Here is a 19460-nt window from a genome sequence, read left to right as displayed (position 1 = left end):
TACTCTGTCAATAAAGAAGGATGTTACTGTGTGTTGTCTGATGAACTACCATGCTCGGAGGGTACAACAGAAATGGTGAACCTTGGTAACTAGGTGCATTAAAATGACTTCAATAGCCTCCAGTATAAGGAAAGGTTGGACAAGGCCTGTAACCGGGACATTCAGACACTCTGAACTGTGTATCTGACAAAAGTATACTCCACAGGAACTGCATTTTAAGGTGTTACTGGATTGCTCCTTCTTCCTATCAGTGGGGGACAGGTCATCCCTGCGGGCGGTGAGGGATCAGGCTATTCCCAGTCAGACACACACGCTCTGGGTCAGACTGTCATATATCCGGTATCTCACTTCCCCTGGTAACGGTAGTGACCACAGCCCGCTGTCTACCTAACTGTCAATCTAGTTCACAAATCCATAACTGACACTGAGTATAATCTACCTCCAGCTCTCACTGGTTAATGTATTCTCAAAGGACACCTCCAGCGTCCCCTGGGTCTAACTGAAGCTTTTCATTTTCTGCCTTGCACTCGGCAAGTCCCTGTCTTAGCTGTTGTGCTTCAACATCCACTGCCCCAGCAGTCACAATTGAATAGTTCTGCTGTTGTCGCATATCAGCCGTTCTGTCGGTATCTCTTTCTCGGTCGCGAACACGGGTCGACAGACTTAACATCTGCTGATCCATTTGGATACTTAAGGCCTCTAACACCTGACCATTTTGCTCTCTCTGTTTTTCCAGCAGCTGCTGTAACTCCTGGATCTTTCGATTCTTTCTCCTGATAATCTTGTCATCTTCCGCGGCAACAAAGTACGTTCCAAATGCCAGAAGGCCCGGAGTCTTCCTGCCCTCAACTTCTTATTTTCCACTCGTCCTTCAATAAAGGTGATCACTTCCCGAAAAGACACCCTCTTCCTTCCTTCTGTAGTACTCTCCTTGATGAGACAGCATTATTCTTTATTAATAGAGTTCTCCTGTTTATTCTAGTCCTGCCATGGTCGCACCTGAAAGTCTGAAATCTTTGTTGCGGACAATCACTTCAAGCACGAAATTAACCAATTCAGGCAAGAGGATACTTGATTAATAAATCCAGAATGTTTATTGAGAGTAAAACAATACTTAACAATTGAAAGTAAAATTATATTTAGCAGACTTGGGAATATAACTTTCCAGCTCCAGCAGGTGAACTTGGTCACAGAGTGAGGAGGTTCTCTTTCTTTGGTCCAGATCTCTCCTCAGGTGGATGAACGTGGCTGATGGTCTGTGCCTTTACCTCCGAGCTCTTCTAGTTTCCCTGCCTGACAAAATGTTGCAAGACCCCTGTTTTTAACATCTGAATGACCATCACACCATCTCAGTCAGGCTCTTGTAAAACAATAATTGGTTCTAGTTGTTGCTAGCTAAACTTAATTGTTTTTTAATGATGTCTTCCACTAACGGCCACCTGTGTTCTTTCGAGTACAATGGACTGGTTTCAAACTGTCTCCAAATCTGATCTTAAACAACTTTTCCATTCATTGAAGCCAAACTCTTGAAAGTCACGATGTACCATCTCATGGGCTTTATCAGGATCCTAGAAAAGTCCAATGATGAACACCTTTTGCTGAAACTGCACTTTCTGACACAGAAACAGAAAATTACAGTAAGTAAATTTAATAAGCTTTAAATGAAAACACATTCTATCTAAAATGATTATTGATTCACTAATTATAACTGAATCAAAGTTCATTACTTTTACAATCATCTGTTTCCTGATGGGTAACTATGCATCAGTTAACACACAATAGAAAATGGTTTAATTGGTCACTTGTTCGTATTAAAAAGGCTTCCTTGACCTTGTTATTCATGACAATGGATACAATATAAAAATGGTCAAGTTAAGCTAAAATCTAACTCCCCAAATCTACCTACAAATCTATCCAAGACATAGCAGCCCGCTTGATCAACACCCAATACACCAACTTTATCATTCACTCCTTCCACCACTGGTGCACAGTGGCTGCAGTGTATACCATCTACCGGATGCACTGTAGAAACTCATGAAGGTTCCTTCAACAGCACAATCCAAACCCACGGTTTTTACCCCAATACATGGGAACACCACCTGCCTTCTACCTCCAAGTCACACACCATCCAGACTTACAAATATATCGCTGTTCTTTCACTGCCGTTGGGTCTAAATCCTGGAACTACTTTCCAAACAGTCCTATTGGTGTAGCTAAAATGGATGGACTCCAGATTCTTCAGGGTAATTAGGGATGGGCAACAAAATCTGTCCTTGTCTGCAATGCTTACACCCAATACACGAAGAATAAAAATCTGGGTCAGCCTCAGGCTGTAGACAACAGAAAGATTTGGGAGTCCAAGTGCAAAAATCATTAAAAACAAGTATAAAAAAGTTATCAAAATGGCCAACAGAATGCTGGCTGGAATACAAATGCAATTATTCAGTTCTTCATTTAGAGACAGACTTGTTCAGAACCAGTCATGAACACTGCTTATAGTTCTGGGAATCAATGTTCAGGAAGGATATAATAACCTTGTCGTGGATGAAGCACAGATTCAACAGAATGATACCGGGTTAAAACGGGTTAGATTATGAGAAGAGGTGGAAAACATATGGTTTATATTTCCTTCAGTGGAAGTGATTGAGGGCTGCTCATTGAGAAGTGAATACAAATGTTAAATGTTTCTATAGGGTAGATACAGAGAACTCTTTCCTCTGCTGGAAGAATAAAGCACAATGGAACATATTGTGGATTTCACACCACAAGGAGCAGTTGAGGCAAATATCATCGATGTATTTAAAAGGAAGCTCATTTTTTCAGATGAAATGTGTGTAATAGTAATAGAAGGTCATAGTGATAGTGTTAGATAAAGAGAGGTGAGAGGAAGCTCCTGTAGAGGATAAACAGAGACCAGATGGGCCGAGTGGTCTGCTTCTGTGCTGGAAATTCTATATAATTCTGTACAATGAATGTTCAATGCGAGTGACGTCCTTCAAAAGTGATATCAGGAAGCACTTTTTGACACGAAGGGAGGTAGAAATTTAAAACTCACTTGTCAAAAAGCTGTGAATGCTGCGGGTTCATTTATAGCTTTTCAGGGCAGTGATTTTTTTTAAGCTGCAGGTAGCAAACGATATGGAGCAAAGGTGGGGGCGGGAAGGGGGCAGATGGGAATGGAGCTGAACTGCAGATCACAATGATCTAATTGAATGGCGGAGCAGGACTGAAAGGCTGAATGGCCTGCTAATGGTCTTAATGTGCTCATGTTACAAGTCTTCACCTTAGAATTAGAATTAGAACATTACAGCGCAGTACAGGCCCTTCGGCCCTCGATGTTGCGCCGACCTGTGAAACTATCTGACCTACACTATTCCATTTTCATCCATATGTCTATCCAATGACCACTTAAATGCCCTTAAAGTTGGCGAGTCTACTACTGTTGCAGGCAGGGCGTTCCATGCCCCTACTACTCTCTGAGTAAAGAAACTACCTCTAACATCTGTCCTATATCTATCACCCCTCAACTTAAAGCTATGTCCCCTCGTGTTTGCCATCACCATCCGAGGAAAAAGACTCTCACTATCCACCCTATCTAACCCTCTGATTATCTTATATGTCTCCATTAAGTCACCTCTCCTCCTCCTTCTCTCCAACGAAAACAACCTCAAGTCCCTCAGCCTTTCCTCGTAAGACCTTGTCTCCATACCAGGCAACATCCTAGTAAATCTCCTCTGCACCCTCTCCAAAGCTTCCACATCCTTCCTATAATGCGGTGACCAGAACTGCATGCAATACTCCAGGTGCGGTCTCACCAGAGTTTTGTACAGCTGCAGCATGACCTCGTGGCTCCGAAACTCGATCCCCCTACTAATAAAAGATAACACACCATATGCCTTCTTAACAGCCCTATTAACCTGGGTCGCAACTTTCAGGGATTTATGTACCTGGACACCAAGATCTCTCTGTTCATCTACACTACCAAGAATCTTCCCATCAGCCCAGTACTCTGCATTCCTGCAACTCCTTCCAAAGTGAATCACCTCACACTTTTCCGCATTAAACTGCATTTGCCATCTCTCAGCCCAGCTCTGCAGCCTATCTATGTCCCTCTGTACCCTACAACATCCTTCGGCACTATCCACAACTCCACTGACCTTTGTGTCATCCGCAAATTTACTAACCCACCCTTCTACACCCTCTTCCAGGTCATTTATAAAAATGACAAACAGCAGTGGCCCCAAAACAGATCCTTGCGGTACACCACTAGTAACTAAACTCCAGGATGAACATTTGCCATCAACCACCACCCTCTGTCTTCTTTCAGCTGGCCAATTTCTGATCCAAAGCTCTAAATCACCTTCAACCCCATACTTCCGTATTTTCTGCAATAGCCTACCGTGGGGAACCTTATCAAATGCCTTACTGAAATCTATATACACCACATCCACGGCTTTACCCTCATCCACCTGTTTGGTCACCTTCTCGAAAAACTCAATAAGGTTTGTGAGGCACGACCTACCCTTCACAAAACCGTGCTGACTATCGCTAATGAACTTATTCTTTTCAAGATGATTATAAATCCTGTCTCTTATAACCTTTTCCAACATTTTACCCACAACCGAATTAAGGCTCACAGGTCTATAATTACCAGGGCTGTCTCTACTCCCCTTCTTGAACAAGGGGACAACATTTGCTATCCTCCAGTCTTCCGGCACTATTCCTGTCGACAATGACGACATAAAGATCAAGACAAAGGCTGTGCAATCTCCTCCCTAGCTTCCCAGAATATCCTAGGATAAATCCCATCTGGCCCAGGGGACTTATCTATTTTCACACTTTCCAAAATTGCTAACACCTCCTCCTTGTGAACCTCAATCCCATCTAGCCTAGTCATCTGTATCTCAGTATTCTCCTCGACAACATTTTCTTTCTCTACTGTAAATACTGACGAAAAATATTCATTTAACGCTTCCCCTATCTCCTCTGATTCCACACACAACTTCCCACTACTATCCTTGATTGGCCCTAATCTAACTCTTGTCATTCTTTTATTCCTGATATACCTATAGAAAGCCTTAGGGTTTTCCCTGATCCTATCCGCCAATGACTTCTCGTGTCCTCTCCTTGCTCTTCTTTGCTCTCCCTTTAGATCCTTCCTGGCTAGCTTGTAACTCTCAAGCGCCCGAACTGAGCCTTCACGTCTCATCCTAACATGAGCCTTCTTCTTCCTCTTGACAAGCGCTTCAACTTCTTTAGTAAACCAGGGCTCCCTCGCTCGACAACTCCCTCCCTGCCTGACAGGTACATACATATCAAGGACACGCAGTAGCTGCTCCTTGAATAAGCTCCACATTTCGATTGTTCCCATCCCCTGCAGTTTCCTTCCCCATCCTACGCATCCTAAATCTTGCCTAATCGCATCATAATTTCCTTTCCCCCAGCTATAATTCTTGCCCTGCGGTATATACCTGTCCCTGCCCATCGCTAAGATAAACCTAACCGAATTGTGATCACTATCACCAAAGTGCTCACCTACATCTAAATCTGACACCTGGCCGGGTTCATTACCCAGTACCAAATCCAATGTGGCATCACCCCTGGTTGGCCTGTCTACATACTGTGTCAGAAAACCCTCCTGCACACACTGGACAAAAACTGACCCATCTAAAGTACTCGAACTATAGTATTTCCAGTCAATATTTGGAAAGTTAAAGTCCCCCATAACAACTACCCTGTTACTTTCGCCCCTGTCGAGAATCATCTTCGCTATCCTTTCCTCTACATCTCTGGAACTATTCGGAGGTCTATAGAAAACTCCCAACAGGGTGACCTCCTCTCCTGTTTCTAACCTCGGCCCATACTACCTCAGTAGACGAGTCCTCAAATGTCCTTTCTGTCGCTGTAATACTCTCCTTGATTAACAATGCCACACTCCCCCCTTCTATTACTTCACTGGAAAGTTCAAAGTGAAGCAAACTGGATTGGACAACAATAGAAACTAATAAACTGAGCAGAAAGTCGAATCCCCACCACCGGAAAGAGAATCCGGGGGGATGTAGATTTCCAAAGAGATTTTCCTTCAAATGTGTCAGACCCTATTTCAGTATTGTACAACTCCCGATAGCTTCTTAGAACTGAATGGGATCTCTTTTAACATCAGCTGCAACCTTCACAGAATGTAAATTTCAGTGAAACTGTGGATTTCCCAAGCCAGTGTTCATGATGATCTATTTCTACCTGATATTTTAGATTTATTGTATTTCATGAGTTAGTGCATATAGGGTTCCGGTGGTGGGGATTCGACTTTCTGCTCAGTTTATTAGTTTCTATTGTTGTCCAATCCAGTCGCTCTGAACAGGCTCCAGAAGCTGGCCGAGCGCGTCTACCCTGAGGCACAGTGTGGCTTTCGTGCAGAGAGATCGACTATTGACATGCTGTTCTCCCTTCGTCAGATACAGGAGAAATGCCGTGAACAACAGATGCCCCTCTACATTGCTTTCATTGATCTCACCAAAGCCTTTGACCTCGTCAGCAGACGTGGTCTCTTCAGACTACTAGAAAAGATCGGATGTCCACCAAAGCTACTAAGTATCATCACCTCATTCCATGACAATATGAAAGGCACAATTCAACATGGTGGCTCCTCATCAGAGCCCTTTCCTATCCTGAGTGGTGTGAAACAGGGCTGTGTTCTCGCACCCACACTTTTTGGGATTTTCTTCTCCCTGCTGCTTTCACATGTGTTCAAATCCTCTGAAGAAGGAATTTTCCTCCACACAAGATCAGGGGGCAGGTTGTTCAACCTTGCCCGTCTAAGAGCGAAGTCCAAAGTACGGAAAGTCCTCATCAGAGAACTCCTCTTTGCTGACGATGCTGCTTTAACATCTCACACTGAAGAATGCCTGCAGAGTCTCATCGACAGGTTTGCGTCTGCCTGCAATGAATTTGGCCTAACCATCAGCCTCAAGAAAACGAACATCATGGGGCAGGATGTCAGAAATGCTCCATCCATCAATATTGGCGACCACGCTCTGGAAGTGGTTCAAGAGTTCACCTACCTAGGCTCAACTATCACCAGTAACCTGTCTCTAGATGCAGAAATCAACAAGCGCATGGGTAAGGCTTCCACTGCTATGTTCAGACTGGCCAAGAGAGTGTGGGAAAATGGCGCACTGACACGGAACACAAAAGTCCGAGTGTATCAGGCCTGTGTCCTCAGTACCTTGCTCTACGGCAGCGAGGCCTGGACAACGTATGCCAGCCAAGAGCGACGTCTCAATTCATTCCATCTTCGCTGCCTTCGGAGAATACTTGGCATCAGGTGGCAGGACTATATCTCCAACACAGAAGTCCTTGAAGCGACCAACATCCCCAGCTTATACACACTACTGAGTCAGCGGCGCTTGAGATGGCTTGGCCATGTGAGCCGCATGGAAGATGGCAGGATCCCCAAAGACACATTGTACAGCGAGCTCGCCACTGGTATCAGACCCACCGGCCGTCCATGTCTCCGTTATAAAGACGTCTGCAAACGCGACATGAAATCGTGTGACATTGATCACAAGTCGTGGGAGTCAGTTGCCAGCATTCGCCAGAGCTGGCGGGCAGCCATAAAGACAGGGCTAAATTGTGGCGAGTCGAAGAGACTTAGTAGTTGGCAGGAAAAAAGACAGAGGTGCAAGGGGAGAGCCAACTGTGCAACAGCCCCGACAAACAAATTTCTCTGCAGCACCTGTGGAAGAGCCTGTCACTCCAGAATTGGCCTTTTTGCCACTCCAGGCGCTGCTTCACAAACCACTGACCACCTCCAGGCGCGTATCCATTGTCTCTCGAGATAAGGAGGCCCAAAAGAGTGCAAAGCCAGAACTGTTCACAGTCAGAACACATAACTTTCTAATTCAGTTACGGCTCCTCTACCCGCTTGAAAAAACGGATAAGTTTCCATCGCCGAGCTGGTGTAAAACCTTAAAATCAGTTTGAGAATTCACATGGTGGTGCATCGACAAAGATGAACCGATTCACATAACAACAGAAACCAAAGCTGCTTTTGTTTAACGCACAGAAGTGATGCAGTCAGGGCCAGGCATTCAGTATGTTGCTAGATAGAAATGCGGACAAAATGTAATTCCGATTTTGGGCTGTTTCTTTAAAAACAAACAATTACAATGTCTGTTTGCGTAAAACGAGAGCAGCCCAAATCTGCAGTATTTTGCTTTTATTACAGTGAAGGGAGTTGGCTGCTTGTTCAAATGACTGGAAGTAATGTCAATGCTCCCCTGCTTCAGGATCTCACGGGAGGTGTCTCTCAATTATAAATATGGGATTTCTCTCAATCTCTCATCCCACAGTTAGTTGGAGTTCCGTGTCCAGCGGCAAGAGTCACCATCACTTCTCAGACAGAATGAGAGTTCCATTGAGCTTTTATCCATTTAAAATGTTACCACCAATGTTCCAGACAGTAATGATTTACTATCCGATTATAGCAGCAATTGGAATCCCAGGTAAGTGATTATATTCAGTCACTAAATGTATAAAGCAGAGGTTAACTGTATTCCTGCTCTTATCTCGGTAACTGTTCCTTTTCACTGTTTTTTATTCTCAAACCAATCCAAAAGCAGAACCACATTCTTTGTATTTTCCACTCTCCTCTACTCATTACAGATTATTTGTTGACGTTAAAATGTTCTTTTAAATCTCCATCAAAGCCTGCAGCTTATTTTCTTCATTTAACATCTTCAAACTGGTTCCGTCTGAACTGAGAATGCGTTCAGTGCGTGATAAAACGGATTATTTCAGTTTAATTTTTCCGTTGCCCAACAGACTCACTCTCCTCTCCTTCATTCCAGTAACAGTCAGTAATATCTGACAAGCAATAACTTTTACTCTTCCTTCACTGTTTTATAAAATGCCCCAGTTTCTCCCCCTCTGATTTCTGCTGGGGACAGATCTGCTGACAGATATATACTTGTGAGTACGGACAGTCAGCACCGGGATTTGTTCAGTCCCATTATTCAGATATTCTCACTGTTCTCAGTCTGTTTCTATAATGTGTTGGATCTTATTCCTGATGATCACAATCCACTCCGAGTGTGGATTTGTTCTCCGTGAAGGAACACAGACTCTCCCTCTGATCTTCTCTCCTGTCCGGTTACCAGCCTGTTCTCAGTTACCTCTTCTCCCACCGAGCGGGTATTCTGTTCCTTTCAGCCGGTGGGAGGCAGCTGGTTTCTGTCCCAGACCTTCCTGCAGGTGGGGCAGGGAATTCAACACAGTGAAAGAGTGATTTAAACACTGCAGCGGGACTCTGTGAAACGGTCCTGCGTTGCCCCAGCTGAGAAACTCGTTTCAGCTTTCACCATCCGGATTTTACCAATCTCACGCTCGCAGTTTGATACAAAAACGCTGCACTCTGAGCATGTCCGTCCACCCAGTCAAATCACTGGTCCTCTCAAATATCATGTAATTTAACTCCAGATTCTTGTACATAGAAGATATCCTAATCAGATTTCCACACCCTGTCCCCCTAAACCTTCACCACCTCTTCCTCCATCCACCTGTTCAATCTACTCTGTATCTGGATATAGTTTCTGCCTCAACCCCTAATCCTGGAACTGAACTGCACCGTTTCCCAACTCTCTTTGTGAAGACATTTCTCCTGTTTTCTGTTCCAAATATCTTCCATTTAATCTTTCAGCTCTGCTGCCTCCCGCTGCAGTGTTGCAGTCACTCTTTCGCTGCATTGAATTCCCTGCCCCACCTGCAGGAAGGTCTGGGACAGAAACCAGCTGCCTCCCACCGGCTGAAGGGAACAGAGTATCCGCTCGGTGGGAGAAGAGGTAACTGAGAACAGGCTGGTAACCGGCCAGGAGAGAAGATCAGAGGGAGAGTCTGTGTTCCTTCACGGAGCACAAATCCACACTCGGAGTGGATTGTTATCATCAGGAATAAGATCCAACACATTGTGGAAACAGACCGAGAACAGTGAGAATATCTGAATAATGGGACTGAACAAATCCCGGTGTTCACTGTCTCATTTTTTCAAAACCATGTTCTTCCATCCACCTTCTCCCACTCTTCCATAACTTTAAACACTTCCATTATATCGCCCTGTAATCTATGTCGCTGTTACTTTCTTCTCCCTCACATTTACAGTTTAATGTGACAGAGCCCAGTGTGTGAAAATGGTGCAGTTTAACCCTTACTGTACCACGGACTCAAATTCCCCACTTGAGGTGTGAAAGTAAAATCTCACAATCAGTGGAACGAGTCCCCATCTCCAGAGGACACTGAACCTTTACAGATTTATTTTTGAAGAAATGTGACCGACATTAAACTCCAATGCTCCGGCTGTTGTTTTTTGAAATTCTGCTGAGCCTATTTAAAGATGTTACACAGGAAGAGAAGAGTGAAGTGAGTTGTCTCACTGTCTCACTGACTCTCACTAACCTCAGGGCCAATGCAGCCCAATGCTCCCATTGGAAGATTCACTCCTGTATTTCGAAGGGTTTCTCTGAATGTATCCGCTCACGGGGTCAGTTAGATCTCGGTGTCCCGCAGCAATATTCATAATTATTTCTCATAGATAAATGAAGTTTAATTTATTGTGCATCCATTTGACCAAGCGATTCTTTGTGTTCCTGGTTACGGATTCTAAACTTATTTATTTTATGCAGGGTTTAACTGTATCACCGCTCGTTTTGCGTATTCTTCAAATTGCTGTGTTTCTTCTGAAGTATTTGTTTTGCTGTTTCTAATTCAAGATCAGAGTTTAACTATATATCACGTCAGTAGATATCACGTCTATTACAGTAGAGAAAGAAAATGTTGTCGAGGAGAATACTGAGATACAGACTACTCGGCTAGATGGGATTGAGGTTCACAAGGAGGAGGTGTTAGCAATTTTGGAAAGTGTGAAAATAGATAAGTCCCCTGGGCCAGATGGGATTTATCCTAGGATTCTCTGGGAAGCCAGGGAGGAGATTGCAGAGCCTTTGTCCTTGATCTTTATGTCGTCATTGTCGACAGGAATAGTGCTGGAAGACTGGAGGATAGCAAATGTTGTCCCCTTGTTCAAGAAGGGGAGTAGAGACAGCCCTGGTGATTATAGACCTGTGAGCCTTACTTTGGTTGTGGGTAAAATGTTGGAAAAGGTTATAAGAGATAGGATTTATAATCATCTTGAAAAGAATAAGTTCATTAGCGATAGTCAGCACGGTTTTGTGAAGGGTAGGTCGTGCCTCACAAACCTTATTGAGTTTTTCGAGAAGGTGACCAAACAGGTGGATGAGGGTAAAGCCGTGGATGTGGTGTATATGGATTTCAGTAAGGCGTTTGATAAGGTTCCCCACGGTAGGCTATTGCAGAAAATACGGAAGTATGGGATTGAAGGTGATTTAGTGCTTTGGTTCAGAAATTGGCTAGCTGAAAGAAGACAGAGGGTGGTGGTTGATGGCAAATGTTCATCCTGGAGTTTAGTTACTAGTGGTGTACCGCAAGGATCTGTTTTGGGGCCACTGCTGTTTGTCATTTTTATAAATGACCTGGAAGAGGGTGTAGAAGGGTGGGTTAGTACATTTGCGGATGACACGAAGGTCGGTGGAGTTGTGGATAGGGCCGAAGGATGTTATAGGTTACAGAGGGACATAGATAGGCTGCAGAGCTGGGCTGAGAGATGGCAAATGGAGTTTAATGCGGAAAAGTGCGAGGTGATTCACTTTGGAAGGAGTAACAGGAATGCAGAATACTGGGCTAATGGGAAGATTCTTGGTAGTGTAGATGAGCAGAGAGATCTTGGTGTCCAGGTACATAAATCCCTGAAAGTTGCCCCCCAGGTTAATAGGGCTGTTAAGAAGGCATATGGTGTGTTAGCTTTTATTAGTAGGGGGATCGAGTTTCGGAGCCACAAGGTCATGCTGCAGCTGTACAGAACTCTGGTGCGGCCGCACCTGGAGTGTTGCGTGCAGTTCTGGTCACCGCATTATAGGAAGGATGTGGAAGCTTTGGAAAGGGTGCAGAGGAGATTTACTGGGATGTTGCCTGGTATGGAGGGAAGGTCCTACGAGGAAAGGCTGAGGGACTTGAGGTTGTTTTCGTTGGAGAGAAGGAGGAGGAGAGGTGACTTAATAGAGACATATAAGATAATCAGAGGGTTAGATAGGGTGGATAGTGAGAGTCTTTTTCCTCGGATGGTGATGGTAAACACGAGGGGACATAGCTTTAAGTTGAGGGGTGATAGATATAGGACAGATGTCAGAGGTAGTTTCTTTACTCAGAGAGTAGTAGGGGCGTGGAACGCCCTGCCTGCAACAGTAGTAGACTCGCCAACTTTAAGGGCATTTAAGTGATCATTGGATAGACATATGGATGAAAATGGAATAGTGTAGGTCAGATGGTTTCACAGGTCGGCGCAACATCGAGGGCCGAAGGGCCTGTACTGCGCTGTAATGTTTTATGTTCTATGTTCTATGTTCCTCCCATTCCGCCACTTTCTGCATATGATCTGCTTACTGGGATCATAATATGCTTATAATATCCCGCAAAATCTCCTCTCTACACTGTCAGCCTCGCTACCTCGCTGTATTTTAAGAAACTCCTTAAAAACTACTACTTTGACCAAGTTTTTGGTATTTTTTTTACTTCTTTCATGGATATGGACATCGCTGGCATCATTACCCATCCCTCATTGCCCTTGACAACTGAATGGCTTCCTAGGTCACTTCAGAGGGCAGTTAAGAGTCAACCACATTGCTGTGGGTCTGAAGTCACATGTAGGCCAGATCACATCAGGAAAGCAGATTTTCTTCCCTGTAGGACATGAGTGAACCACATGGGTTTGACAACAATCAATGATAGTTTCATAGCACCATTACTTAGACTAACTTTCAATTCAAGATTTGTTAATTAATAGAATTTGTGTTCTACCAGCTGTTGTGATAGGATTTGAACCCGCATCTAGGGCATCAGCCTGGGTATCTACATTACTAGTTCAGTGACATGACTACTGTACCACTGTCTCCCCATCTGACCTCATATCTCTTTATGTGGTTCTGTGTCACAGTCTGCTTCATAATGCTCCTGTGAAGCACTTTGGCACATTTAGTTACCATAAACGCGCGCTATGAACAGAAGTTTTGTTGTAGAAAACCCCAAATTGTTATCTTCATGCAATGTCATCTTGTGCACGTGTATTAACTATTATCTAAATGGTGAAAGGTTGCAAAGCTGTAAGATGTAGAGGGATCTGGGTGTCCTAATGCATGAATCACAAAAGGTTAGTATGCATGTACAGCAAATCATTAGGAAAGCAAATGGAATGTTACCGTTTATTGCGAGGGAAATTGAATACAAAGATAAGGAGGTAATGATTCAGTTATACATGTCATTGGTGAGACCACATCTGGAATACTGTGTACATTATTTGTCTCCTTTTTTGAGGAAGGATGTAAGTGCGTTGGAAGCAGTTCGGAGCCGGTTTCCTAGACTAATGGAGTGGGCAGGTCGTCTTCTGAGGAAAGCTTGGACAGTTTAGGCTTGTATCTGCTGGAGTTTAGAAGAGTAACAGGCAGCTTGATTGAAACATAAACCCTGAGGGGTCTTGACAGGGTGAATGTGGAAAGAATGTTTCCTCTTGTGGGAGAATCTAGAACTTGGGATCACTGTTTAAAAATAAGTGGTCATCCATTTAAGACAAAGATGAGGATTTTATTTTTCCATCACAGGGTAGTGAGTCTTTGGAAATCTCTTCCTCCAAATATGGTGGAAGCAGAATCTTTGAATATTTTTAAGGCAGAGGTAGATTGATTCTTAAGCTGATAAGCAAGGGGTGAAAGATTATCGGGGATAAAAACAAGAAATGCTGGAACCATTCAGCAGGTCTGGCAGCATCTGTGAAAAGAGAAGCAGAGTTAACGTTTTGGGTCAGTGACCCTTCTTCGGAACCGGTTGCGAGCTGGGAGACAGAGATCGGTGATGCATGTTAATGTAATGTTACTTTCCTTTATCTTTCGGATGTATGAATGATAAACTGTGCATGAGATGCAGTTGTACAGAGTCTTGGTCAGACCCCCGCTGGAGTACTGCATTCAGTGGGGCAGCGCCCCACTGGGAAGATGTATTGGCGTTGGGGCGGGGGTGGCCTGGGGGTTTCAGCCCAGATTCAACAGACTGATACCAGGGCTGAAAGGATCAAATTCAGAGGACAGGATCCATAAACTTAGCCCGTGTTCCCTTGTGTTCGGAATTTTGATGGGTGACACAGTCCAAGTATTTAAATTGATAATATGATTTGAAGGGTAGATGGAAGTAAACTGTTTCCTGGCGCCGTGTAATCGAAAACAAGGGAAAATAATCTTAAAATTAGAATTATGCCATTTAAGAATGAAAGCAGAATTTTTCACGGAAGGAATAGCGGAAATCTGGAGTTCGTTCTCTTTAAAGCCTGTTACTGCTTGCTCAATTACATTTTAAAGACTGAGATTGATAGATTTTTAAGGTAAGAATATAAAGGACGATGGAAACAAGACATGAATGGAGTTAAGGCACAGATTAGCCAGGGTCTAATGGAGTGTTGGGAAAGGCTTGTGGGGCTGAATAACCTCCTCTTGTGTTCTTATATTCCTCTGCGTTAATCACCAGATCATCAGAACTTCTGAAATGAGTGAAACATTAATCGCAAGACTGGAATCAGTGTAACTGAAACCTCTATCGGGACAAATGGTTTCTGATGTTATTCTTACCGTGTTTCGAGTTCCCAGTAAGTCTCTCTGAAGTATTACTGATGGTCTAAATCCATCTCTCCCTCGATGAATGCTCTCTCTGTTCATTTACTCTGTTCGTTTTGAAGTGATTATTTTGCTAATTTCAGGTCTGTTACGGAAATTACGAGAATATCATGCACTGCCGTTCCTCCATCTTCCATTTGGGATATATTTATTGATAGGACAACGTTCTTTCAAACTCCAGCTAACACACCAATGGTTTTCTACATTAATAGTCTCGGGCTGTTACGGTTTTATTTCAGAATGTGAACAGCATTCACAGAATGGGATATGATGAGATTATGAAGTAGTTCCAGTTAATCTGCAGCAGCGACACGGGCCTTTGCTGAATGTTCTCCTGTGGACATTCTCTGGTCACTTTATCTCCATCGCTCTTCACTGCAACAGCCGTGGTTCAGTGGTTCCCCTCTCCTCTCTGAGTCAGGAGGATGTGGTTTCGAGACCCTTTTGAAACTCCAGGTTGATAGTTCAGTGAAGTACTAATGCCATGCTGCACAGTTGAATAACAGACACTCCTAGGCTGTTTTATATGAACCTCAAATTCACAAACTCTGTAGCTTCCAAATCAGTATTTTTTGACTCACAATTTGCGCCACCGGATGTGATGTCTTTCCTATCGTACTCTTTCGAACAAAGTACTCCTAAACGAATATCACGAAACAGATTATTATTTTGTGGGGCTTTGTGTGCAAATTCACATTTAATTGTGCACTCGGAAGTCAAAGTGACCACCTCCCGACAGAAGGTGAAGGCCCATATTGACACTGTGTGTGAAACTTACCAGAGCTAGGTATTACTGCGAAGTTCAAGGAACTCTGTGCTGAGGTCGCTGGTAACATTGTTGTATTGCCAATTATTTCCTGAAACCACACTGGTCAAACATCATATTCAAAGCTTCAATCGTGCACCAACTTCAGTTAAGATGTATCCTCGCTAAACTGTATGATAATTTTGTATGTCAGTTGAAAAATACATTATAATGTTTATATTTCGGATATGACACGAACAATGAACGCTGAGGCTGAAGGAATCGAGAGTTGGGAAACGATAAGCATTAAGGAACAGTTATAATGACATTTTTAGACTTAACAGGCGACATTGGTGGTTGGATTCTGTGAGCGATGGACATTGTTTGCTTTGTTTCCAGTCATTGCATAACATTTACAAACAGAAACAAGTATAAATGATTGTAATCGTTTTATAATTAGATTCATTGTTAATTCAGAGTCACGACTCCTTAAACTGTCACTCTAAGTAAGACGGGGACTATAATGAATAAATCATTGAATAACTGGTACAATTGTTAAATCAATGACTATTTGAATAACGAACAGGTGGCATGATTGATCAATGTTTATGGCAGAATATTTTAGATAAATAAGTTACGAACGAAACTAAAACGTATTGGGAGCAGTCTCACCACACGGACTGCAACGGTTCAAGAAAATGCCTCACCTCCATCTCTCGCAGTGACTGGGAAGCAACACACCATCTCTGATTCCGGATTACTACAGTCATTTTTCTTAGAACTTTCCCACGACATTTCTGTGTCAAAGGTACCCGTCCCACTCACTCCTCACCCAACCACACACACACAAACACTGAATTAAATTAAGCTTATACACTCTGAAACGCCTGTGATAGAATTTACACCGAAGAGTTTATTATCAAAGTCAGTTCTAGAGGAATACAGTTAATTATTTCGACACCAGCTGCTCAGGATGTCTCTTCAGTGCAGAAATGTCTCTGGTACATGTTGTATTCTCTCTCTCTCTCACTTTCCGGCTTACCCTCTTTCTATATCAAATTGTTAAACTGTTGAAGGACACAATATCCTGCAGATCCCAAGGATCCCAGTCAAACTATTCGGAATATCTCTTATATTGTTGATTGTTTGTTCTGGAGCTCAGGTTTATATATTGCCCCGATCCTCTGGGATGGACTTCAGGACAGTCTTTCACACCAGGGAGATGGATTCTCAATATTGCTGATGTACCGGTTTAATATTACAGAGCGATTCGGCCAATTCAGAGGGAACACCTTCTTACTCATTATCTCTGAAGGTGACTCTCGGTAGGTATCTGGTTTTACCTGAAACCTCTGGTCTCACTTGCACTGATCTTTGCAGCCATCCTGGTATCGCCACCACCATCTCCCTCTGAGGTTTCCTGCAATATCAGAGGTGACAACATCCTGGTCTGGATTGTCGTCCTTCTTCTATCGTCTACTTTGGAAAGTTCTTCTGTTCCGAGGATCAACGGATGAAATATTGTTGTGTTGCTGCTCACATCTCAACTTCACTTTGCGGCCATTGTTGGATTTTATTCAGATGGGATTGTGTTGTTTAAATCGCCGATGAATTTCCAGAGAGGGGAAATCGGCTGAACATCTGAAATGTTCATCCGGTGGTTTGTAAACAGAAACTTCTGTTATTTGGTCGAGTTGATCCACAGCAATTCACCATGTAATATGTTGTTTGGCAGCTGTTTTTCACCGGTCTTTACTCATTACCGCTAGTCTGAAAATATAACCTGGCAACTCTAGGCCATTTCCCTCACCAGGTATCTACTCTCCTCTGCTGTTCACGGATCCAAACCCCGCCGTTTAATCTAATTTCTTGGCGGTCCTCGTTTAGCATTTACCACATTTTGGGCCGGTTTCATTCTCACGATTCCCTACTAGATCATTTATCTTCCAATTTATAATTGACCATTTATTACTTATTTTCAATTAATTTTTTTATGTTTTCTTTTGATTAGTTCATTTGTTCTTTCACTGGACTGTTACTTCTTGCAATTATTTATAGTTTATTATCTCACTGTTAATTTACTTGTAGCAGTTCAATGGCTGGAAATTTACCCAGAGCTCTTCCGTTCTCCACTGCACGTCCGATGATGTTACAGTGGAACGGGAGCAGCTCTGAGCAAATTCCACACAAAGTCTACTTGGTTCGTTCTATGTTATTTGCTAAAGGTATCTCTTTAAATTTATTTACTCCACACTGTATACATTACATTGCAATTTCATATCAAAATCTTTTCAATTACACAGTTCCAGCAGCGGTAAACTCCAGTTCCCATCCCATGATCCTGCAGTAAAGGACATTTCATACTAAACACTGTGGACCTGAATCATTCCTTGTATCCTGATGGATGATCCTTTTTTTTCTGTTCGTTTGTGTTTTGCAGTAAATGTGATGACGATTGTGATCCTGTCCCGGGGAAAGTGTGGTCTCTCCAGATGTATCACTCACTACCTGGTCGCCATGGCAGCAGCGGATCTATTGGTCACTATCACTGACGTGGTGTTAAATCGGATTAATGATTATTATTTCCCGACTACCTTCCTGTTTCTCACCCCTGTGTGCTCTTTCCACACCGTCCTGGTTCGTGCAGCCACTGATATTTCTGTCTGGTTAACAGTCGCTTTCACTTTTGATCGTTTTGTTACTATTTGTTGCCAGAAGCTGAGGACTAAATATTGCACCGAGAAAACGGCAGCTGTAGTTATAGGAACTGTGTGTCTGCTGTTCTGTTTGAAAAACATTCCCTGGTACTTTACATTTGAACCCTACATTACAATCGACAACATACCCTGGGGCTGCCATCAAAAGCTGCAGTATTACACATTAACTGCATGGGTAGCATTTAGCTGGATTGACCGCTGTCTCACCCCACTGCTCCCAACATTCCTGATATTACTGCTCAATGCTCTGACCATTGGACACATTTTAGTGGCCAGTAGAGTCCGCAGGAGGTTGAGGGGCACCAGGAATGCCGTGGATCACAGTGATCCGGAGATGGAGAGCAGAAGAAAATCTATCATTTTACTGTTCGCTATATCCGGAAACTTCATACTGTTATGGATGACGTATGTGATAGTTTTCCTATTAATCCAAATTACAAACCAATATTATTCAACAGGTTTCAATGAGCCGATGATGATCGCAGACTATACCAGCTACATGCTCCTGCTTTTAAGCTGCTGCACAAACACGTGTATTTATGCAGTGATCCAGACTAAATTCAGAGAGGAGCTGAAGAATGGGATGAAATATCCACTGAGGATAATACTTACATTATTGAAACAAAGAAAATAACAGAGGAATTCCCAGAATTGAAGCTGAATCACATCTCATATTATATCCTGTGTTCTTTGTGTCTTCTGCTGACTCCATCTCTGGCCCACTCTGCTCCAGTTGTAATGTTGGACAATATCAGACAAAGACTGTGTTTTTCAATGTAGGAGTCTGTGACCGAGGTAGAAACGGTGACATTATCCAGATGATAATAGAGGTTTTTGTTTTCTCTTTGTTTTCTCAATGAAATTGATCCGGATGAAACTGACGAGCACAGCTGCCGATACTTCAATCTCCGATCCTGCTGTCTTCACAGTCCAGAGTGTCTGCAGCCACGGCATGCGGTAAGTCCATTGAGGTGAAGAAGGAGCTGCGGGACCCGAGAGAAGTCCTGAGAAAAGGTGCCCCGAACACCCAAAAAATCCACGAACGCCCCCCCCCCCCCCCCCCCAACCCCCCGGCCGCAACTTCAAAGCGCCCGCGGGAGATGGCTCGGAGAGCATCTGCAGCGCACTGTCGGCAATGCTGCATGCCTTTATTTAAACCACTGCAAAAAAAAAACCCTTAGCAAATGTAATCGCCTCTAAGTCTGCTTCACCTCC

The 19460-nt window shown here is 43.4% G+C and overlaps 1 protein-coding gene across 1 annotated transcript; it reads left to right on the top strand.

The window, feature by feature from the left end:
- Positions 1 to 8362: 8362 nt before the first annotated feature.
- On the top strand, positions 8363 to 18879 carry LOC137345854 (probable G-protein coupled receptor 139). The gene is made up of 2 exons (XM_068009101.1): positions 8363 to 8504; positions 17969 to 18879. The coding sequence occupies exons 1-2, from the start codon at positions 8405 to 8407 to the stop codon at positions 18877 to 18879; spliced, it is 1011 nt and encodes a 336-aa protein (XP_067865202.1). The 5' UTR covers positions 8363 to 8404.
- Positions 18880 to 19460: the final 581 nt, after the last annotated feature.

The sequence above is a fragment of the Heterodontus francisci genome, chromosome 29, assembly GCF_036365525.1.
Source record: "Heterodontus francisci isolate sHetFra1 chromosome 29, sHetFra1.hap1, whole genome shotgun sequence".
Taxonomy (NCBI): domain Eukaryota; kingdom Metazoa; phylum Chordata; class Chondrichthyes; order Heterodontiformes; family Heterodontidae; genus Heterodontus; species Heterodontus francisci.
This window is presented reverse-complemented; position numbering and strand designations above follow the sequence as displayed.

What these genes read in the sequence shown, in the direction of transcription:
- LOC137345854 (XM_068009101.1), top strand. Translation starts at nt 8,405, where the DNA reads ATGAGAGTTCCATTGAGCTTTTATCCATTTAAAATGTTACCACCAATG. An exon ending in AGCAGCAATTGGAATCCCAG is followed by an intron (nt 8,505 to 17,968) that starts GTAAGTGATTAT and finishes TGTGTTTTGCAG; the next exon opens with TAAATGTGATGACGATTGTG.